Source organism: Phoenix dactylifera, unplaced genomic scaffold (assembly GCF_009389715.1).
Source record: "Phoenix dactylifera cultivar Barhee BC4 unplaced genomic scaffold, palm_55x_up_171113_PBpolish2nd_filt_p 000547F, whole genome shotgun sequence".
NCBI classification, from domain to species: Eukaryota; Viridiplantae; Streptophyta; class Magnoliopsida; order Arecales; family Arecaceae; genus Phoenix; species Phoenix dactylifera.
Genome location: NW_024067956.1, coordinates 297128 through 321382, shown reverse-complemented (window position 1 = coordinate 321382; position 24255 = coordinate 297128). Strand labels below are relative to the sequence as shown.

The 24255-nt window shown below is 39.2% G+C and overlaps 1 protein-coding gene across 2 annotated transcripts; it reads left to right on the top strand.

Moving 5' to 3' along the window:
* The first annotated feature begins 490 nt into the window (after nt 1-490).
* Nucleotides 491-22202, top strand: LOC113461377 (GTPase Der-like). 2 transcript variants are annotated; one of them, XM_039119428.1, is made up of 3 exons: nt 491-525; nt 13423-13585; nt 21934-22202. In XM_039119428.1, exons 1-3 carry the CDS (start codon nt 508-510, stop codon nt 21996-21998), a joined length of 246 nt encoding a protein of 81 aa, XP_038975356.1. In that variant the 5' UTR covers nt 491-507; the 3' UTR covers nt 21999-22202. The 2 variants fall into 2 exon arrangements, with proteins under 2 accessions (XP_038975356.1, XP_038975357.1); XM_039119429.1 differs by lacking the exon at nt 491-525 and adding an exon at nt 3641-3652.
* The last annotated feature ends 2053 nt before the right edge of the window (nt 22203-24255 follow it).

Below are 24255 nucleotides of genomic sequence, written 5' to 3'. Positions count from 1 at the left end.
AAAGTGACGGCAATCCAAGAAGCTAAGGACTTGAACAAGCTTCCACTTGAGGAGCTTCTTGGATCCTTAATGACGCACGAGCTCACAATGAAACAACACAGCGAAGAAGAATCCTCTCATAAAAAAAAGGTAATAGCTCTCAAATCTACTTCTTCTAACAAGAATTTATCTTGCAGTAGCAGCAGTGAAGAAGAAGATCATGAGGGAGATGATGATGAGGCTCTTCTCGTACGTAAGTTCAAAAAATTCATCAACTGAAAGAAGTCCTTTCATCAAAGGAGAGGTCCCTCAAGTTTCTATTACAAGGATAAAGGTAAGGAAAAGAAAAATGAGGGAATCGGATGCTACGAATGTAAGAAGCCGGGACACTTCAGAGCGGACTGTCCTTTGCTCAAAAAGGCCAGCAAGCACAAGAAAAAGAAAGTCCTCGTCTCCACCTTATCGGACTCCGATACATCATCTTCATCATTAGAGGAGGAACAAGAAGAAAAGGCCAATCTATGCTTTATGGCAAACGAAAATGAGGTAACATCTGAAACGCATTTAGATTTTACATTTGATGAGTTATATGATGCGTTTAACGAATTAATGGATGAATATAAGACAATAAGCCTTAAGAATAAAGAGCTAAAACTAACCAATCAATCTCACCTCCATAAATACGATAAATTAGTTAAGGATAAGGATTTTATCACTAAAGAAAATTTAGAACTTAAGACAAGCAACCAAATGTTAACTCAAAAAACTTATACCTTAAGTAAAGATAACGAAAAACTAACCAAGAAAATTTCTGAACTTAAAAAGGATAAGCAAACTATTGGAGGTAATTTCACAAAAGACTTAAATGCACTAAAAACAGAAAAACAAAAATTGACACTAGAACTTGAAAAGTACAAGCCTTTTGTAGAAAAATTTACATATAGCTCAGAAAAATTAGAAATAATACTCAATAGTCAACGAGCTGTGTTTAATAGAGCCGGTTTAGGGTATAAACCTAAGAATAAGCAAAAGCTCCTTAGTAATTTCTTTGTGAAAGCAGGGGAAAGTGAAACTAAGAATATAACCTGTTTTTGCTGTGGAAAAGTAGGACATAAAGCTAATATGTGTGACCATAGGAAAGAAAAGCTAAAAGGAAAATTAAAAAGGTTTGGGTTCCAAAAGGAACCAACATTACTAACCATGAAGGACCCAAGAAAACTTAGGTACCTAAAATTGTATGATTTCCTTGTGTAGGAGTGTCTTGCAGCCAAAGTCGACAAAAACTGTTGGTACTTGGATAGTGGCTGCTCAAGACACATGACGGATGACAAAGACCAATTCTTCACCCTTGAGCCCAAGAAGGGAGGTGCTGTGATATTTGGAGACAATAACCAAGGTCACATCATTGGTATAGGTAAAGTACAAATTACCCCTTCAACTTTTATTGATAATGTTCGATATGTTGATGGTCTTAAGCATAATCTACTTAGCATTAGTCAATTATGTGATAGAGGTTTTGATGTGTTGTTCAAACCAACCTTATGCATCATAACCAACTCAAATGACAATAGTTTAGTTTTCAAAGGAATAAGACGTGGGAATGTGTATGTAGTAGACCTTGAGGATCTTGCCAAACATAACCTATGTTTAGTTGTTAATGAAACTAAGGATAATGATGCTAGTTGGTTATGGCACCGTAAGTTAGGTCATGCGAATATGGACACAATATCAAAACTAGTTAAAAGAGATTCGGTGATAGGTTTGCCAAAACTAAAGTTTGAAAAGAATAAGATATGTGAAGCTTGTCAATATGGCAAACAATCAAGGAACTCCTTTAAATCCATAAATTGTGTCTCTACCTCTAGACCTCTAGAACTACTACACATGGATCTATTCGGACCAACTAGAACCACAAGTCTAGGAGGAAATAAATATGGTCTAGTTATTGTGGATGACTTTTCTAGATATACTTGGGTCATGTTCTTAGCTCATAAAGATCAAGCATTTTCAGTTTTTAAGAAATTTCATAAGGAAGTAACAAATGCTAGAGATACTTCAGTCATAGCTATTAGAAGTGACCATAGAACCGAATTTGAAAATCATTTATTTGATGAGTTTTGTAGTAAAAAGGGAATAACTCATAATTTTTCTGCACCTAGGACTCCACAACAAAATGGAGTTGTAGAAAGAAAAAATAGAACCCTAGAGGAAATGGCTAGAACCATGCTATGTAAAAGTAACGTCCCTAAGTACTTTTGGGGAGAAGCCATTAATACCTCATGTCATATACTAAATAGAGTTTTATTAAGACCCATTATAAAGAAAACACCTTATGAACTTTGAAAAAACAGAAAACCAAAGGTAAACTATTTTCATGTCTTTGGATGTAGGTGTTTTGTTCATAATAATGGGAAAGATAATCTAGGTAAATTTAACTCTAAATCTGATGAGGGTATATTTTTGGGGTATTCTACAACTAGTAAAGCCTATAGAGTCTTTAATAAAAGAACCCTTGTTATTGAAGAATCAATATATGTAGTTTTTGATGACTCTAGTGATAATTCTTCTAGCAAGAGAGTTGATCTTGATGATGATGCTGAAATACTTGAAGAAAAGATTGATGAGATGACATTACAAGAAGATGAACAAAAATTAATTGAAAATGCATCATCAAGCCAAGAGGCTGTTGTGGATCATGGGCTGACTAAGGCTTGGAGGTATGCTCATGGGCATCCTAAGGATTTAATTTTAGATGATCCATCTCAACCTGTTAGGACTAGAGCATCTCTTAGGAACTTAAATAATCATTTAGCTTTTGTCTCACATTTTGAACTCAAACACATAGAAGAAGCTGAAAAAGATGTAAATTGGATAAATGCAATGCAAGAAGAATTAAACCAATTTACTAGAAACAAGGTATGGAACCTAGTTGAACGTCCCTCTGAATATTCAATTATAGGTCCCAAATGGATATATAAAAATAAACTTGATGAAAATGGAATTGTAATTAGGAATAAGGCTAGACTAGTAGCAAAGGGCTATAATCAAGAAGAAGGTATAGATTTTGATGAAACCTTTGCTCCTGTAGCTAGACTTGAGGCAATCAGACTATTACTAGCATTTGCATGCTCTAAGGATTTCAAATTATTTCAAATGGATGTAAAAAGTGCATTTCTAAATGGGTATATTAATGAGGAGGTGTATGTAGAACAACCTCCTGATTTTGAAAATCATCAATACTCTAATCATGTGTATAAATTGAACAAAGCACTTTATGGTTTGAAACAAGCACCTAGAGCATGGTATGAAAGACTTAGCAAATTTCTACTAGATCATGAGTTCTCTAGGAGAAATGTAGATACAACACTGTTCTTGAAGAAGAAAAACAAAGATATGTTATTAGTGCAGATTTATGTTGATGATATTATTTTCGGTGCTACTAACAATCGCCTCTGCGAAGAATTTGCTGACTTGATGCAGAGTGAGTTTGAAATGAGCATGATGGGAGAGCTGAACTATTTTCTCGGACTTCAAATCAAACAATCTGAAGAATGGATCTCCATCAATCAAGCTAAATACATCAAGGAGATGCTTAAGAAGTTTGATATGGAGGGAAACAAGTCAATCGGCACACCCATGAGCTCATCATGCAAATTAGACCAAGATGAATCAGGTAAATCTGTAGATCAAAAGATGTATAGAGGTATGATAGGATCTTTATTGTATCTCACTGCAAGTAGACCTGATATCATGTTTAGTGTATGCATGTGTGCTAGATATCAGTCTAATCCTAAGGAATCTCATCTAATTGCTGTCAAGAGAATCTTTAAATACCTAATAGGAACAAAAAATATAGGTTTATGGTACTCTAAAGAATCTAGCTTGAACTTAATAGGATACACAGATTCAGACTTTGCTAGTTGTAAACTTGATAGAAAAAGCACCAGCGGGTCATGTCAATTTTTAGGAGAAAATTTAATCTCATGGTTCAGCAAGAAACAAAACTCAGTTGCATTATCTACTGCTGAAGCTGAATATGTGGTAGCCGGGAGTTGTTGTGCTCAAATTATATGGATTAAACAACAACTTGAAGACTATGGCATTAAACAAGATAAAATTCCCATTAATTGTGATAATACAAGTGCCATTAATTCACTAAAAATCCAATTCAGCATTCAAGAACTAAAAATATTGAGATAAGACATCACTTCATAAGAGATCATGTACTGAATGGTGATGTGACACTTCAATTTGTTTGTACTGATGATCAATTAGCTGATATCTTCACAAAATCCTTGAGTGAAGAGAGATTTAGTATGCTTAGGAGAGGATTAGGAGTGATTGATCCATCCTAGTGATGTTCTCTTCTTGTTCATTGGATTTTGATGATTAGATTGTGTTAAAAATAGAGTTTCTCATCTATGATCATCATATCAGATCATAACTTAGTGAGTGTCCCTTGATTGGTACGAAAATAGCATAATTTTTAGGTGCGTGCCAGAGTTCGAGTTGACTCAGATACGTTTCAGAGTCGGCTCATAACGGGGAGTCGACTCGCACATTGACGGGAGTCGACTCGAGGTCGATGGCAGCATAGGGGAGTCGACTCGCGCATATTTGGGAGTCGACTCGAGGTCGAGTCGACTCGCGACTTACTAGAGTCGACTCGCGGTCGGGATCCGAGTTTTTAACCCTAATCCAAGCGTTTAATCAACACTTCTATTCATCGCCTCCACTGTTCACAAAACCCTAGAGCCGTCTCCTACATCGTCTCCGACCCCGGTTAGAGTTTTTCCGTCGACCTTCTTCCGTCCATTAGGGTTTTACCCCATTCCTAGGTCAATCATGCCTCGTAAGTCGGTTGTCCCGAGCTGGAAGAGACCCCAACCCGCGAGCGGCACCGAGCGACGGTCCAAAGCTCGGAACGATCCCGTGAGGCCACAACCTCCGGTTCGTTCCCCGCCAAGGCCGGTACCCTCGCGACCGTGCGCTGGGAAGGCGGTCTCCATCGGGAGATACGTCAACTTCGACTATCTCTCCCGGGAGGGCTTCACTATAGGAGATAGGTTGAGGGCCCAGGGACTCGAGTTCTTTTGTTCCTTAGATCTTCCCACATACCCAGGGCTAGTTAGGGAGTTCTATGGAACAGTACATAGAGGAAATGGTGGGATAGAGGGGACCGTAGCGGGGTGTCCCACTATTTATTTCGGAGGATATCATTGCTCAAATCCTCCATCTTCCCCAAGTAGGGGTATCTCCTACTCATCCTGAGGATAGGACTGAGGCCCTTACGGCCATTTTAGGGAGTCCACCCCAGTCCCCACTCGATGAGGTGTCCGCTAGTTCACTGTCAGTTGAAATGCGGCTCCTCTTGAGTATCATCTCTAGGACCCTTTTTCCTAAGACCGGCCGCTTTGATTTTGTATCTGAGAGGGACCTAGCCCTTATGTTCTACATCCTTCAGGATACTCCAATTAACTTCTCCAAACTCATTTACAGATACCTATGTGAGCCACTAGACAGACCTAGGCTCACCCTTCCTTATGGGATGCTATACACTCTTATCTTTAGGGAGTCTGAGATCCCATTCCTGAGGGGGGAACCCTCTCGCGCACTGCGATGGACAGATCGCATGGGTGAGGGAACCCTACACAGGATGGGATTTCATAAGGTAGAGGGAACCTGGGTCAGGAAACCATCCTCCTCCACACCTACCACTAGACGCTCCCCCAGTCCTGATCCAGATTCAGACTTTCCTACCTTTCCCTCCACCTCAGCACCCTCCACCTCAGCCGGACCCTCCTCCTCAGCTCTACTCACTCAGCCGATGGAGGTCCGGATTTCTCCTGAGCAGCTCCGGGAGTTGCGGTAGGAGATTGTACGAGATCTTCGGGACGATCTTCTGAGAGAGCTCCGAGGTCCAGCCACTGCCCCATCTTTTGCATTGGTTCCCTCCCTATCAGCCGTGACCGAGATGACGGCCCATGTGAGGGAAGAAATCTACAATGTCAGAAGTCTGATCCAAGCCCAGTTCTCCAATATGAGTGATGTCACAAGCAACACAAGGAAGATGCGAGATGGCATCAGACATGACATGGGCACCCTGAACCAGGGGGCCGAGCGTCTGGCGAACGTGTTGATCGCCAAGCTGGACACACTCCAGGAGAGTGTGACTGAGCTCTCCTCGATTCACAGCAGGGCTACTTCGGCGATCATTACACAGCTAGGGCACGTCACAGATGGGGTCTCCCTACTCATGGAACAATCTAGACTGCCCAAGGGAGCCACATCCTCCTCCAAGAAGCGCTAGCTTACTTATTGTATTTTGACATGTATTTATTGCTTTCCTCTTTGTATTCACAAATGTACTCACTTATACATCAATACAAGGAGTAGACCATTTTCTTCAGAAATGTGCAAATTGATCTCTAAATTGCTTGTGCGATGTGCTTTCTTCCTTTTTGGTATGATGACAAAAGGGGGGAGAAATATATTGAATAGACATGTAAAGAGAATTAATGAAAATCAATAAAAAGAAAACTTTTAAAACACACAATAATTTGTTCTTAGTGGATTCGATACCTCGAGGCTCATTATCTCTCTGTTGGGGCTCCTAATGGAGTAATCTCCAGAATCTATTCAAGGGATATTCGGAGATTAGTTGAATCATACTTAAGAACAAATTGACAGATTTTTCTTTAAAAAAAAACAAAAATTTAAGTTCAAAAGCTTCAATGCACTAAAAGAAAATTCTGAGATTCAAAACAAAGTTGAATGCATGTGTTGAGGGGGAGAATCTGAATTTTTAAGAAAGCAAAATTATTAAATATATATAAGCCAAACAATTGATTGCATGATATGAAGGCTTATATAATTCCAAATGAAAGGGGGAGCCTTAACGTCGAAATTTATTGTTTCACACCTTTCAAGACTGGATAAATTAAAACTAACTAGACACTTGAATTCATTTTCAAATTTTACTATAATTCTCCTTGTTTGTTGAGCAATTCACTTTACATATACTCAATGTTTTGTCATCATCAAAAAGGGGGAGATTGTGGAGTGATTGATTATAACCCTATTTGATTTTGATGAGCTCAAAGCATTTGAGTATATCTTTTGCTTACTAATGAATTCAATCTAGTGTTTCAGTGAAAATCTTGTAAATTTATGGTTAAGTGTCTCTAGATTTGGTTCAAGACATTTTGGATAAGTTAAGAAGTCAACTTGAACCAAAGTCTGAGACTCGAGTCGACTCCGGGATTTTACGAGTCGACTCCAAGCGTATCGGAAGCATTGGCACAGGCGCGAGTCGACTCCGGAACATTAAGAGTCGACTCCGACTGAGAACAGACAGACGAACAGAAAGACCCAACTCACAACCTGTCAGCGAGTCGACTCCTGAAGAGCGCGAGTCGACTCCAGAGTAGTATGAGACGACTCCAGGGAGTTACAGACAGAAAGACAGAGAAGTCATTTTGGACCCTGAGAGCCGAGTCGACTCCTGAGGAACGCGAGTCGACTCCGATGGTTGGCAGGTCGACTTCAAAGGAAGCGAGAGTCGACTCTCAGTGTTATACAAGGCAAAAGTCAGAGAGCAACTTTCGGGCACTGAGAGCCGAGTCGACTCCCGCAAAGCCCGAGTCGACTCCGAGACAAAGCGACCCCAAAAAGACAGAAGACAGTATGGTTGTCTCTGAGACGCGAGTCGACTCCAAGACAGTTCGAGTCGACTCCAAGGCAGCGCTACTCCAAAAAGACAGAAGACTGTTTTTCGGATACTGAGAGCCGAGTCGACTCTGGAGCAGTTCGAGTCGACTCCAAGACTGCACGAGCCAAAAGACAGAAGATCGGGAGTTCGGGCTCTGAGCGCCGAGTCGACTCCCAGAATTTCCGAGTCGACTCGAGTAAGTGAAGTTGAAGAATATCTCTATGAATTCCTTTGAATGAGCCGACTCCAAAAGTGCAAGGTCAGCTTCAGATTTTGGCGAGTCGACTCCGGGTTAAGTCGAGTCGACTCCCAGTCGAGAAGACCACTTTAATTCAAATCCGGAACAGTTGCCGAGCCGACTCCAGAAAAGCATGAGTCGACTCCTGCTACAGCCGAGTCGACTCCAGATCGCGCGAGTCGACTCCGATCCCAACGGACACATTGTCAGGATGTGCAGAATGTGCAGAACGGCTAGTAAAGTGTGTCTAACGGCTAGTTTCTGGGAGGAATGGCTTAAATAGCCACAGAGAACTGTAGCAAGGCAGAGAAGTAACATTCCTTTCAAAGAAAACATAATAACTTCATCTGCCAAAGGGATTTCAGCGGAAAAGAAGGAAGAGAGCCATTAACTCCATTCAACCAACTCTTCCAGCATTAAAGAAGTCTCCTTCTGCCTTCAAGTCTTCAAGACATTCAAGAGGAGACCCAAAGTTCGAGAAGCCCTCCACTACATCATCATAAACTTGTTTGAGGGCTCTTAACTTTTCTATTATTCATATTGCTGAATATCTGCTTATTTAGAAGCTGTATTTTTCTCTTTGTTCTTTCTATCCATTTGGTCCTTACTTGATTCAATCAGGGGATTGAATCAAGGGTGTAAAGGTTTGTTGGTGAGCCTAGGTTGAAACCAACGTGTAAGGGTTCGATTGTGATCCCGGAAAAACAATCGGGTGGTTCTAGTCGGTGAGCCTGGAAAAACCGACCGAGTTCGTTGTGACCTCGTAAAACAACAAGTTAGGTTGTGAACTTGTAAAACAACCGGCTGTAATCCGAGGGGTTATAGTGAATTCCCAAGTGAGGCTTGGGGAGTGGACGTAGGAGCAAGGGTTAGCTCCGAACCACTATAAAATCTTTGTGTTTGTGATTGCCTTGTCATCTCTTACTTTCATTTCATTCACTGCACATAGCATCTAATTAATTAACTTGCAAAAAGTATTAATTAGTTATCCACAGACATTTTAATTGCGATAATTATTTTAAAACCCAATTCACCCCCCCTCTTGGGTTGTCTATCTGGGCAACACTTATGGAAGAAAGTCTTCGTATCACAATATGCCAAGAAGTTGATAATTCTTCGCTTGGTAGGACCAGTTTAACCATTACACATCATCTTCCGTCCATATGTGCGCTACTTGCTCTTGTATGAGGTAATGCACTTTTCTATCTCTTTCTTATTATTGTCAAGAAGCTCACCGTAGATGTCTTTCAGTCCTAGAGGATCTACATCGGGATCGACAGTCTGTATGGAGAAAATGGTAGACCTATAGTACGTATTGTCTGTCACATTCGTTGGGACGTGACTAAAGTAAAACCATGATCCAATAGCTCATACATATCCTTCTTCTTATCCTTCTTCAGCATTGTATCAACCCTTTGTTGCTTCGAATCCTTGGTGGAAAAGGCGTGTGGATCTAAATCAGGGATGGTGACCCTAAGTGCAATCTTTCTGGATGACTTTTTTTTGCTACCAAAAGTTTCCAGCATAGATGCAATATGGCCACCGCCTCTGCTGACGGCCTCTCTGACTGAGAAGATCCTCCTGAACTCTGGATCTGTCTTACTGCTCGCAGAACCGGTGCTGACTCGTAGTATGAGAGCCCAAATCGAGCTGTGTCTAGCCACCTCATCCTACTGCCATCGATCATCCAGGCTCGTCTGAATAGCAGCTTGGATCCGTGCCTCCTCGTCATCTAGAGCGGACGCCTTTGACTTTCTACAATGATAGAAAGGTGGCTCTGTCGCTCGACGGTCCACCTCTGCCTTTTTGGCAACCTTCTTCTTCATTGCTTTGAAATTAGTGAAGTACTTATTCATCAACTGTCGAACCTTCTATGGGTATTTTTGGCATAGATACGTCGGATAATCATCAGCTAAGTGTTGCTTCAACCTAGTTAAGCCTCCTTTGAACTCTGTGTTGCACCAGTTGCACTTTTAGTAGTGCCAATCCGAGAGTAGTTGCCTATGATCCCAACTAATATCACGCTCTGGTTCTTTTTTTTTTTTTGATGGTTTTATTTCTGCAGATTGATCAAGTACGTCAGTTTATTAATTATTTAAAAATATTAAAATTTTATAACGATGAAAATAATATTTTTACCTAAGAAAATATATTTGATTTTTTTAATACATAATACTAGTTTTTCATATTTATTTATTTATATATTTTTAATAATTTTTTAAACTAAAAAATATGTTTAAATACCATAAATTCAGAAAAAAATTATTTTTTACTTTAGGAAATACTTCTCAAATATGTATTACATACTACTAATTTTTCATTTTTTGGGTATTTATTATATATTTTTAATTATTTTTCAAATTAAAAACTAATTTTTAAATATAAATATTTTAAAAATTGATTTCAGCTCAGATCCATGTAGAACTCAATAATAGATGCTGCATATATTTTTTTAAGCTCGTGGGCACGCATCAAAGGCTATTTGTTTCTCATTTTTTTCAATTTAGGTCTAGGCCATTATGTGCATAGCATAATCGCATCAAAACTTGAATTAATGGATACCAAATTTTGCTGGAGAGTATCTTTCATGCCCCTAAATTCGTTTCTGATTTTACAGTTTTTCTAATTTTATTTTTTTATAGATTTTTATTTTTTAATCCAAAAATATTTTTTTAATTTTTAAAAATTATGTATAATTAAAAAATTAAAAAAATTATCTCATCGTGTGGATCATCTCTAGATTTACAATATATCATAAAATCAAGCCCATATTGAAAATTTTAGCATGATCTTTTCTTATTTTGCAAATTTCGAACTAATTTTTGGACCCTCCAAAAAGTAGAGTGAATGAAATAGAAAAGAGGAAGTACATCTTATTTAGACTTCGACCTTCCTTCAATCGCGCTGAATCAGTGTGATTTTACAAATTGGGAGAAGGGGGAGCCGTTAGAGTGTAAGTGTTAGAGAAATAATGTTGGAAAGGTCTTGGGCCTTCCCAACCTCATCTTTTAACAAAAGAAGGAAAGGAGGGGGCTCGGTTCCAAATCGGGCTGATTCAGTGCGAGCCGGATGGTTCGCACTAAGTTCGAACGAAATTGGTTGGTTCCGAACGTTTCGGCCGGTTCGCAACGCGTTTGATCGGTTTGGTTCGGTTTGGTTCGGGGCCGAACCTGATTTTATTAGGCGAACCGACCCGGTCCCTAACCGGGTGGGCTCGGTACGGACCAAACCGGGCGGTTCGGTCCGGCTAAGCCGACCTTCGATCTTTCGCTTTTTCTCTTTTATAATTTTTATATGTATTATATATTCTCTATCTGTCTTATTCCAATAGCTGGTCCGAACTCGAATAGTACATCATTTGCATCAAATAGTACACATGCGTGGATCTACATGTACTTATATGAAGACTTTGTGGACATGAGAATTTATATAGTTAGATATATTCCCACAACCTATCTATTAGGTACTTGTCTGGATTCTTGATTCATATTTCCATGCAACACCTCCTTTGTATTGATCATACGAGGGTCTATCGTCATTCTTCACCATTAGATTTGACTGCCCCAATAAGCTCTCGTATGACTGTACCTTTCATGGAGAACTATTGAGAAATGGTTTTTTAGACTTCTCTATTTCTCCTTGTTGCTTCCATTTGTACCTGAGGATCTCTTTTCTTGCTATCTCGATGCCAACCCTGCTTATTTCCCTTTTCAACCTATTGATTTACCCGGTTGAGTCTTTAGTCATCCTTGGATTTTGTAGAATTCTGATGTTTATTGTATTTCTTCCTTCCTCTCTTAATATACATGAGTTGTTTGAGAGCTTTCAATATCTAGCTAGGTTTGCCATTTGGTTGGTATCGGTGCACACTAACCAGACCGTACCGTACCATACTGATACTGAACTAGTATGCGGTATGGGGAGCATACCGATGTTTGGTACGCCGAACGGCCCCCTATAGCCGGCGTATTGATACTATAATAAAATGGTACTAGTACGGGGTTCGATACCAAGATGACGAACCTATTGTCAAGTGTTGTTGTAATGCATATTTTGCATTCTCTTGTAATGCATATTTTGCATTCTCTTGTGCCCAATTTTGCCCCATTTTGCTCTTATTGTAGCTATAATTTTTTTCCATGGATATGCCATGGTGAAGGGGCAACTGTTTGGTCTTGGTATCTGACAAGACTATTTTGATATCCATATTGAAGCTACTGTTGCCATAACTTTTCAGATAACTTTTTGATTTGCTAATATGATTTTTTATAGTATATTTCTTTGTTGGTATTGGATAAATTATATTGAAAGCTATGTTGTGATTGTGAACAAGACCAATAAAATCCATATTTTTTTCTGCTTTGTACACTTCTGATATAACCCTAAAGACTAACTTGTATTGAACACTCCATGAGAAGAAATAAGTGTGATGATCTATATATCGTTTTTTGGAAATTATTCTGATGTATTCAATTAGGTCTTAAGTTTACCATGAATCTTTGATGGACCTGCTCTCACGATAACTTGTTTGTCCAGTGAACTTGTCATATTAAGTAAGACCTTTGAATGAGTTAACAACCTAATAGAATCACAGACTAACAGTTTAAGTCTGAAACTTTTAAGTGAGCTAATGATGTAGCTCCTCTATCATTATATTTATATTTAGTGAGATAGAGATCTGCGACCACTTCTGATCCTCATCAATGGGACTGGCATCAACTCTTATATGATGCTACTTTGTCCAAATAAGCATGCATAATCTTAAAGAATGGCTTTGTTGGCGAATAGAGTAGAAGATAAAGGGTGGCCCGGTGCATGAAGCTCCTGCCATTGCGGGGTTTGGGGAGGGTTAGATGTATATAGTTTTAATCCTACATGCAGAGAGGTTCTTTCTATGTTTTGAACCCATGACCTCCAGGGGAGCAATCTTATCGTTGCACCAAGGCTCGCTCTCAATTAATAGAGTAGAAGATAAATAAATTAATACATCATCATGATGGCATTGGAAAATATATAGAACAATGGCATATCAAAATTTTTGAAGATTTACAATCTACACCAATATATTATGACGACTATTAAGGCACATTTTTATCTTCTTGTTTTTTATAGTCCTCAAAGCTTGATGGAAACCCCACTCTATTTTGATTCATAGAAACATCGAATTTCACAATTTGTCACTTCAATGGTTTCATGCTATAGGCATGCCTTTGGCTTCCATCTTGTCATAGATTATTAAAGATAAGATAAATTAATAGAATATCATATCCTCCTTGTTGATCATTATTTTATCTTTTGTCAACAACTGATACTGCAAAATTTCATTTTGTATAAATATCAAACCAAAATCTTGAACTCATTGCACCATTTGATGCTTTTTGGCATTATTCATCAAAAAATTTGTTTGACCATATTAAATGCATATATTCTTTCTTTTCCCTAAAAGAAACTATGTAAGATTTCTTTGAAAGTGTACTTATGTTGACTATTGCAGGCTGCTATTCGCCCACCCACTTTTGTTTTCTTTGTCAATGACGCAAAGCTTTTCCCTGAGACGTATCGACGCTACATGAAAAAACAGCTACGGTCTGATGCAGGTTTTCCAGGTACACCTATGCGTCTTCTATGGCGTAGCAGAAGAAGAGCAGATAATGAAGGTGGGACTTCTAATGATAATTTTAAGCTTATTCTATTTTAATCCTTTTATGTGTTAAGTGTTTGACCAACTGGTATTGATTTATGACATACAAATGAAGAGTATATTAGTAAAAGATATAGTGTGTATTTATACAGATCATGGAAGCAAAAATGATCCAAAAGAGTTAAAACAGCTATAGCAATACAAGTGTGCACACCTTTAAGACTTGAGTTTGCAAGACAAAAGGGAATCCCAAATGTAACCCTATCCTGCACATGTCGAACATTTAATAAGGAAGCACAGAAAAGACTCGAGGTGCAGCACAGTAATTAAAAAAATGTCAAAAACCCAAAGTTTTTACACTCATCTTCTGGACTTCTGATGTGATTTCTGTTTGATATTCTATGGTTCTTGCACCAACAATGACATGGTTAATATTCTGTCCATTTTCAAATTATACGCCATATTGAAGATCATTATTAGAGTCTACAAGCATATGATAATGCATTATAATATGATAGGATATCACTTCAATGGTCCCATAGAGAAGTGCTGTAGGCTCTGAGTAATGTAAATGGGATGGTCCCATGCCTAGTGGAGGGTGCCATTATGGACCTATGAACAGAATTTTAATTCAAGGTTTACTATAACAGTTGTTATAACAGTTGCAGACCCTTATGTTATACATGTATGTAATGGGTGATGGCTCTAGTACTATGAAATAACAACCATCACTTGACCTTGTACAGTTCATCTAATCAATACAATTTTCTTTTTAAAAAAATATCAACTGAAAATATTATCTTATTGTCAAGACTTACATGATCAAGTAACATTTCATTCTTAATTTCCATAACACTACTGGTTAGTAATGGTTGTTAAAAGAGAAATTATGTTATTCCAGAAAATGCAATCAGGGACTGGACTAGGCAATAAACGGCCATTATTTCCATTCAAATAGTAAATAGCAGATTCAAAGGTGAACAGTTATGATAAGATAATGACATCGCCAAAACCTTGTTTTCAATGGAATGGAGATTAACAACATAATTTTTTCATATTCCATGTTGGCAAAGCATCATTCTGTTACAACAAATCTATTTTGAACTCCGAACACCATGATGAATTATGGATTCTTCCAGGATTGACAATACTGCTATGTATATTAAGACAAAGAATTGTTCTTCCTTTTTAACCAAAAAGAGGATGGCTAGCTGGTAGACAAATAGATTTCTTACTGCATTAAAAATATGATACCAGACTATTCAAAAATACCAACCATTTCCTTCCAAACCTTCTGCACTGAGTTTTGGCTGTAACATTTTGAAAGATCAGCCAGGTCACTTGAAGATTTTAAAGTTGCTAACCATTTTACTATTTGCAAATTGAATATAAAATATTTATATATTCATGATTTTATTTGAAAAATGTAAAGAGTACTTGTTCTACATTTACACTTCTATGATGGAAAAGGCAAATCATTGTTGCTGCTCAGCATCAAGGGACTTCTGTAATTTGATATAGCAACTAATGTGGTGCTGATTAAAAACTATTAGAAAATAATATTGCTAGCAACAAAATCTCAAAAGTTAAGTAGACTGAGGTGGTAGAATTTATCGAAGGAAAAATTATTTAGGCACCCCCTCAACTTAGAGCTAGTTTCATACCGAATTTAAAAAATTTCAAAGTAGTCCCTAAAGTTAGTTAAGTAGTTCAATATGATCCCGCCATTCATCTTCCTTTACCCGAGCTTAAGGGATTCCATCATGTGATAGTCATATGGGACTTTTAGGATTGAGATACCCTTATGAGGAGTGATTTAGATGGATAGAAGAGATGAAGAAGGATGGAGAGAAGGGACAAGGATAGCGGCAGGATTTAGACAGGAGGAGATGTTGGAAGAGGAGGTAGTGAGAATGGGTGGGACTCAGGACCGGGTTAGATGGAGAGAAGGGATGAGGATGGCAATAGGGTTTAGAGAGGAGGAGAAGATGGTGGGAGTGGGTGACACTCGACACTAGGTTAGATGGAGAGGGATGAGGACGATGGCGGAATTTGAGAGGAGGATATGTTGGAAGAGGAGGTGGTGGGACTGGATAAGACTTGGTGGAGCATAGGACCAAGTTAGATGGAGACGTGGACAATAGCATGTTTAGAGAGGAGGACATGTTGGAAGAAGAGGAGATGGTGGGAGTGGATGGAGCTCGAGTGGAACCAGGTTAAATACAGAGGAGGGATAGAAAAGAGGGATGAAGATGGTGGCGGGGTTTAAAGAGGAGATGTTAGAAGAGGAGTTGGCGGAAGTGAGGAGGGATGATAAGAGGAGACAAGATTGCATTTTTTGATAAATAATCCATTCCAGTGAGGATAGTATTCTGATGGTGTTGGATTCTAGATAGGGTTTAGGACCACTAACTTCAAGGACTACTTTGAAATGTTTTAAACTATTAGTCTTGAGTTGAAGGTGTCTAACTAGTTTTTCCTTTATCAAATTTACTCATGTAAGAAACTATGAAATGGACCGAAATGAAATACATAACGGACTAGGTCCATGGCCCAGCCCACCACATGAACCGCTACAATTTGAGGTGATGCCCTCTTTAATCAGAAACAGGGCCATGTCCCTTTTTTCTTTTCCACTCTCTCTTGTCCCCATCTCCATACTCTTGAAGCCTTGGATCGACGTTCCACACCTCTTCTCAGATTATAGCTTAGCTATCGATGCTATGTGGAGCAAGGGAGCGTGTCTTCTTTGGGAAAAGGAGTTTCAACCTAGGGTTTTCTTTAACATCGAGGGCTTTGGATCTGATCCCACCATGCCACGTATAGAATAGCATTAGGACGACAAGGCTCCTCTGGTCTAGACTGCCAAGCTCCAAAATATAGAATAGGATTAGAACGGCAAGGCCCTTTAGTCTAGGCTGCCAAGCTCCAAAATATGGAATAAGATTGGAATGGCAAGGCTCCTCTGGTCCAGGCTGCCAAGCTTCGAAAGGGCTGAGACAGAAGAGTTTGCAAGGAAGAGCAATGGCAGCACTGAGGTCAAGAGCCTCCATTACAAGGTGATCGAGAGTTATGCCTATAGGAAGCAGCAAGAGTACAGAGGAGAGTTGTGGATTTGGTACTATATATGCATTAAATGGTTGTTTGCTATACTTTTTTGCATTGGTAAGAGACACCGTTCCTTCTTATAGAGATCGGATAATGCATAACTTGTCATGGTTGCCATTCAAATTTGAGTGCTTGGCAGCAATATTTATGTGATTATTGATTTCATAGTAATTTGGATTGGATTCTTTTAATTCGTTCTTTATGCTAATTGCAATGCATGATGCAAAAGCCAATAGATAAATGCACAAACTATAACATGCCCACTAAAAGAGACACTCGAAATATATATATGTCTACAAGTTGAAGGATAGTAGCAAGCCATTCGATTATGGGAAATTGCCTACAAGATTGAGTGGACCACTTGACTCCTCGTGGGTCAGTGAAGTGATTGACCAAGGCCTGGTCATGCATGGAGTTACATTTATGATGGACTAGGCTTGGCTAGATTAGATCTTTGGTGCCACTAAATCATGACTGTATTCGGAGCTTGCCAGCAAATTTTTATGGATGTTTTACAATTTTGCTAAGACACAAAATAGGAGCCTTAACTTAGAGTTTGATTACTTTCCAACTAGGATGGTTTTCGTATGGATGGGTCACTCAGCTAATATATTCTTTTAGAAACCCTCTCCAGCTGCAGTTCCCTCTACTGCCTAAACACCTAATGATGATGCTTTGTACAATTAGGGGTGGCAAAATATGACCCGACCCGCCAACCCGACCCGTGTTCGACCCACCATAAACAGGTTTGGGTTTGGCTTAAACAGGTTCGGGTCGTAAACAGGTTGACCCGTTTAACCTGTTTATTAATTGGGTCGGATACAGATTTTAAATTCCTGACCCGTTTAACCCGTATAACCTGTTTAATTGTTGGGCTGATAAATAAGGGCCAGCCCAACTCCCTGTCTCGGCCCGTTTTCACCGCCTCGGCCCAACTCCCCGCTTCGGCCTGCATTCACCGCGAGGTCCACAGTCCACCGTCTACTTTCAGCCTTTCACCGCGAGGTTGATTGGATCGTAAAGGCGTCGCTAAGGCCGTAAGGCGTTGCTTCTCCTTAGGTTTAGCCATTTAGGGTTTGTCTTTGTGAGCGCCGCCCGAGCTCTATTCCCTCAGTCCCTCTCCCCTCTCCTAGTCTCCTCTCCTCCGGACCTCCGCCTCCGCCCTCTCCTCCCCCTTGCCGACTCCTTCCGCCTCCCCGTCGACGGCGACCGCGGCGGCTCGACGGGTTCCTGGGACGTCGCTTCCGCCTTCTTGGGGCTTTTCGTCGTCTCGCGACTTGCCGGCGGACAGTGACTGCTTTGTCTTCTCCACGACGACGGCCTCCGCCTCCCGCTCTATCCGTGCGTTCTCTCCCCTTCTCCGCTAGTAGTATAGTCATGCTATCTTTGATTTCCTTCCGCCATCTCTTTCTATCTCTGTTTCTTTGTCTTGAGGATCTTGGATCTCAAAGCGGCGGAGGACGTGAGCGTGCTCTATCTTTTCCTCAAAGCGGCGACTACTGCGGAGCAGCAGGTATGCCGGTGGAGGGAAATGGTTTGGTTTTTACTTCTTATGGTTTGATTCATGGCGAAAGCTAGGGCTTCCAGATTTTTCCCCCCATCCGAATCGAAGCCGTCGATGATTTTCGGAGAGAAAAATTTAGGGATGGCGCCTAGAATCCTAGATCAGAGATTTTGAGGGCTCCCGTTTTCATTTTCTTTTATTTTTTTCAATAAGAAAATTGTAATCAGTTAATTTCTCTCCTCCCCTTGTTGCTCTCCGTGTTTTCTTTTTTTAATTTTTGGTTAAATTTTTTTTTTAAAAAAAATTTGCTCGACTGTGTTAATATTGGTGGATTTATCGTAAATTATGTTGGCACTGTTCATGGCTTATACGCTAACTATCTAATTTAAGTCCAATAGTTAAACGGGTCAGGTTGGGTTAAACGAGTCGGGTTGGGTTAAACGGGTTACCTGTTTATTAAACGGGTTAAACAGGTCGGGTCGGGTTACCCATTTAATAAACAGGTCAGGTTCAAGTTGGAATTTTCTGACCTATTTAATAAACAGGTCGGGTTCAGGTTTATGATTTTTTGACCCGACTTACATCTGACCCGACCCATTTATGTCCGACCCGACCCGATTGCCACCCCTATGTACAATAAGCTTGATTGTCTTTCTCAGTAATAAACATATGCAAAGGCCAAGTCACATTATAAGGTACAATGAGCCAACTGCCACTACATATATGTCTAGGGATGACCTTGAAATAAAAATATTCTCCATCTGGCTTGTTTTTATTCTTGAACTCGATTTGTGCTTTTCTTCTCATTTTATCACTATAGAATTTTATTCTAGAACCGTTATTAACCATGAAAGGGCTTTAGTGGCTATGTTTTGAAATTATCTATACTTGCTACGTATTAGAGGACATTGTGCTTGAGAAGGGCTTTCCTATTTGAACTTAGCATTCGGTAAGTAATCTTAACCTAGCTAGAATATTTGTATTATATATCTGTAAAATGCAAGGTCCGTCGAACCAGTATCGGCATCCATACTAGTTGGTAATCGAGTTGGTACGGTACCCAACACGGTACACAAAGGCATACCGGTACCGACACACGGTATGCAGAGGCGGAACCGACACGCCAATTTTTTTTTCCAGTGCTTTTTAGGTTTGATTTATTGGTAATCAATTTTTTTCAACTTTTTCAATAATTTTAATTATAATTTGATGTTTCTTAATATTTTCTGATATTTTTATGATCCCGATATAATCTGAATGATGCATCTTATTGTTTTTGAGCGATACAAAACATAAAATAATTAGTAAAATGTTGCATGCTATAAGAAGTAATATGAAATATCCTAAAATCAATTAGTGAGATACACAAAATAAAAGATACAATCAATTACTTATATTTAAAGTACAACATACATACCGATATTTAAAATCTCATCGAGTGACAATACCTCAGGTAGATATCTAGATCATTAGCATCATCAGGAGGCACATCAGCCCACCCCTCTAACCAAGCAGCGTTGTAGTCCTATAAGCTCATCCTATAGGCTAGCTCATATTGATCACATAATGTTAAAGTAAATTATACAATTTGTAATCTTTAAATTCATGATTCTAGTATTTACAGGCTCAAGGGCAATATGTATAATTAATTATAAAGAATCTTTCAAAGGACAATAATGATGTTAATGAATTTTTTTTATGTTTGATTGTTTTACTACAATTTAATTATCAAGCACCTAACCATAAATATCAATAGAATTAGAAACCAACTACATGAACTTATGTATGAACATGAAATAATATAATGAAGTACCATATAACGTCATACATTACATACATATTCATATAGGGATAGACAGATCAAATTTCTGCTTATTTGTATGCTTCTAGACTACATATCAAATGAAAGCATGGCATCACACCATCAAAATTGTTAAATTGTATTTTTTATTTCGAGGCATTTTATGCATTGCAGATCATGATATAGAGTTGGGATAGAATGCACTTTAGTGTATTTGGCCGCAAATACTTACCAATAGGATTCATTGACGAATATCTAAAAATTAAAATTGACACTACTGATCATCATCTATCGTGTATGAAATGCTTAGAGAGTAAAAATCATTTATTTTGGAGGTCTCTCGCTTGTCTCTCAAACACAAAATGAATCACAGCAATATAGCTAGTGAGCTAACTCTCTCTCTCTCTCTCTCTATATATATATATATATATATATATATATATGTATGTATGTATGTATGTATGTATGTATGTGTACATAGTGTGTATCTATATACATAAATATATGCATATATGTGTGTCTATATGTGTGTTGGACTATACACTTTATGTTTTTTCCTTAAAGAAGAGTTGAAGATTCAGAATCAATGGTGGACAATAACCAAAATTTGTGTCTTGGTGCTCTCTATCCTAATCATCAAGTAGTTGTCAAAATGGATGGTTTTAATAGCATGATACTATGTTTTATCATGATCTAATCATAAAAGAGTTGTCAATTTAAATTTAAGATGTGTACATCATGATCCACAAAGTGGATTTTCAATTTGAGTCCTATGATGTATCTTCCCATACTAGTGCAATTAATACCATTCATTTTTATATTTATTTGGTGTATAATCAGAAACCACCAAAATATATGAATTTTGGTTCTTAGGATTCTTTTCTAGTGTAGATCATATTCAATGGCTTGGATCTTCATTTTCTGATGGCCTATGATTGATTTTAAAATCATTAAGTCCTTTTTCATGGAGTTAACATAAAGTTTGTGGTCCAAAAATGTTTAGTTAGTATTTTGCAAGTCTGAGCTTAAATCTTCTGAACTCACTACTTGAGGGGCTTGATCTGCATCAACTCCTTTTAATTCTAAGAAATATCGGAATACTTCTTACATGTTGCGCTTATGATCCACGAGTCAAAAATCTCCTCTTTTGGCTCAAAAATAAATAAATAAAAAGTTTGAAATCAATATTCTGGAGCCTATATTAAAAACCAAAATAATGCTTAAAAATATCTAGTTAATTTCAATCAGCTTCCGCAAGAAGTGCTCAAAACATTTGAGGGGTTGGTTTTAGCTTGGTTCCAATTGAAACTGAATTTGGTTCAGTTGGTTCTTTAAACATTGAATCAAGGGCTTACATCTTCAGAAAATATTTCCATTTTCCAAGATAACTGTGCTACGGTGTGGTGGAGGGTTTTCTGTCTCTGTTTGTTATCTTGGCATGCATGATCACTTGCGCTTGTGGGTGCTGTTAGCCAAATTAGTTTTCAAAAACGGATGACACAAGATTCTACAGTGGCATTTAAATGTACTGCATATGTTATTATTTTGGAAGTCGTACCTACTGACTGTGTCCTGTTATTACTTCTAAGAGGGAGATCAGTTCGCTGTGCCATCTAATGCCTTATTTATGTCATCCGATAGGACATTGAGTTTTCTATATGGGTTTTCTTTCAGGCATACCTTTCTTCTATATTTGTTTCTGCTATATATTGCATGCGAGGGCAGTTTATTCTACTTCTATTTTCCCATATTCGGACATGCCAACTGCAAGCTTCTGTAACAGCCTCATTGCCACCATAAAAGTGTATTAGAAAGCATTTGCATTGATAACTCACTTGAATAACTGCTAATTGTTTGAATGCACATGTTTGACCAATCATACATCTGAGACAACTTGTACCAACAATTTTCATCCCAAATTCTGACAATCCGACTTTTCTGATTATGCCAGGTAAGACTGCAGGCGTCAATGTGCAAGCTCCAGGAAGTGGTGGTAAATTGGCTTTGCCCACTTGATTTGACAGTACGTCTTCCAGTGTTAATTCCTGTTGGAGTGCTGTGGGCAGAGCTTGGAAACAATATTAGGGTGCCCTATTAACTCTCTGTTATCACAGAATTTTGTATATGATAATAGTTCCTGTAACTGAAGAAAATAATTTCAATAAAACTTCTTTCCCCCACTTTCTATGACATTGTAAGATGGATTATTTTGGGCCTTAAGTTCGAAGTTTCAAAATGGTGGATCATGATTCTATATCTAGTCCTAATTTTGTAGAGAAATGAGAAAATTGTCACTCTTCTACCATTATTTTGGCAGATCAATGGTGTCAATAATCACCATTTTGAGAGGAAAAGGAATTTTAGTGAAGCATAAACCTAGAGGCATTGTTCTCTACTTACGAGTCGGATTTTGTTGTAATCACCGCTTTGATTTGTTTGGTGTACAAACTGTAATATGTTTCTACATAATAATAGGTATAGGATGGAGCCAAATCGGAAATCAGGGGTCTCCTTAAGCAGGGTGCAAGAGGTAATCTAAGTCTATTTTGAGTATTTGTACTGCAACCATGCTTGAAAACTTTTTTTTTATCTTTGGGCTAATATCATGTCCCTCTGCTTGATGCTGTGGCCTTGTCTAGGCTTCCAATTCAAAGGGTAATGGTATTGGCAACAATGAAATATGAAGGTCATGAATTTAGGCCGACAGTCGAACAATGCAACACTAACGGGCTGAGTTTGCGTCAGGTGGTATCAGTGCCAGATTTAATCTCCGTCACAACCTGTACTAGTTATATAGGAGTTTCTTATTGACTGTTATGGTGAGTCTCTTATTGATTGTTACAGTCTCTCTTGATTAGGAGTCAATCTGCGATGAGAGCATCAGAAGGGTTGAGTGGGAGAGATGTTATAGTTTAGAAACTCCCCCTAATATCACCTTTATGAATCAGCTCATGGCATTACTAATTTGGCTTTGTTTCTTTCCCTTTCCCGATCTCCTTTCGATGGAGTCTGGACCTCTATGCCCAAGCATCATGCGCATCGGCATGTGCCTCATGCATGATTGTTGCATATATTATTGTCATAAGTGAGGCCATCGGCCCAGGTCCGGCCCATATGAGGGCCCACTTGTGAGGCGATGCCCTTAGTAGAGATGGGCACTGGGCCGGGCCGCCCATGGCCCGGCGCGAAGCGGGCCGTGCTAGATGGGCACTAGGCCGGGCGCCCATGGCCCGGCACGAAGCGGGCCATGCTAGATGGGCACTGGGCCGGGCCGTGGGCGGCCCGGCACGAAGCGGGCCGTGCTAGAGGGCCGCCCATGGCCCGGCACGAAGCGGGCCGTGCCTAGCACGGCCCATTAAAGGGGGCCGGGCTGGGTTACCACTTTCTGGCCCGCGGGCCGAGCCCGGCATGGCCCATAAGGGCCTGGGCTGGCACGGCCCATGAGCCTGAGCACGGCACGGCCCATAAGGGCCTGAGCCCGGCACGGCCCGCGGGCCAGCCCAGCACGGCCCGCGAGCCAGCCCGAAACGGCCCATAAGGGCCTGAACCGGGCCTGGGCCGGCCGGTCCCCCTTAAAATAAATGAAAATAATTTTTTTTAATAAATTAATAAATATTGAAAACTAAGGATTTATTAATATAAAGCTACCTTAATGGTGGGGGGTTTGGCATAGACCCCTACCAGTTTATTAATTTAAATCAAAATGGTACATGAAGGGAGGTTTGGACCTTGGTCTGACCTCCAGAATACAATAAGAAAGGAGAAAAAATAGAGATGACTCACTTTAACAATTAAAAAAATAAAAATGTACAATTATAAAAAATTAAGAAATCTTACTAATCATCAGTGATTCAGTATTCACTATTCAGTAGTGTTTGTATCATCATCATCAGAGGATGTTGTATTATGTCCACCTTTATCTTGAAGTCTCGCCTCAGCATCCAACCAATCTTTGAAGCAGAGAAGCATCTCAACCGTTTCGCCAGTCATCCTACTTCTCTTTCGTCAAGAACACGCCGACCTGCACTAAAAGCGGATTCCGATGCTACTGTGGACATCGGCACAGCTAAAATATCGCGTGCAATTGCAGACATAACAGGATATTGATTTTTAACACTCTTCCACCAAGATAATACATCTAGACTCTATTTGATTTTCATCATATGCAGACTGAAGATCATTTCGTAAATAAAATTCTAGTTCACTACTTAAAGATGAAGAAGATGAAGATGAACTTGAAGCATGTGTGTGTTTTCTCTGTGCAATGAATGAA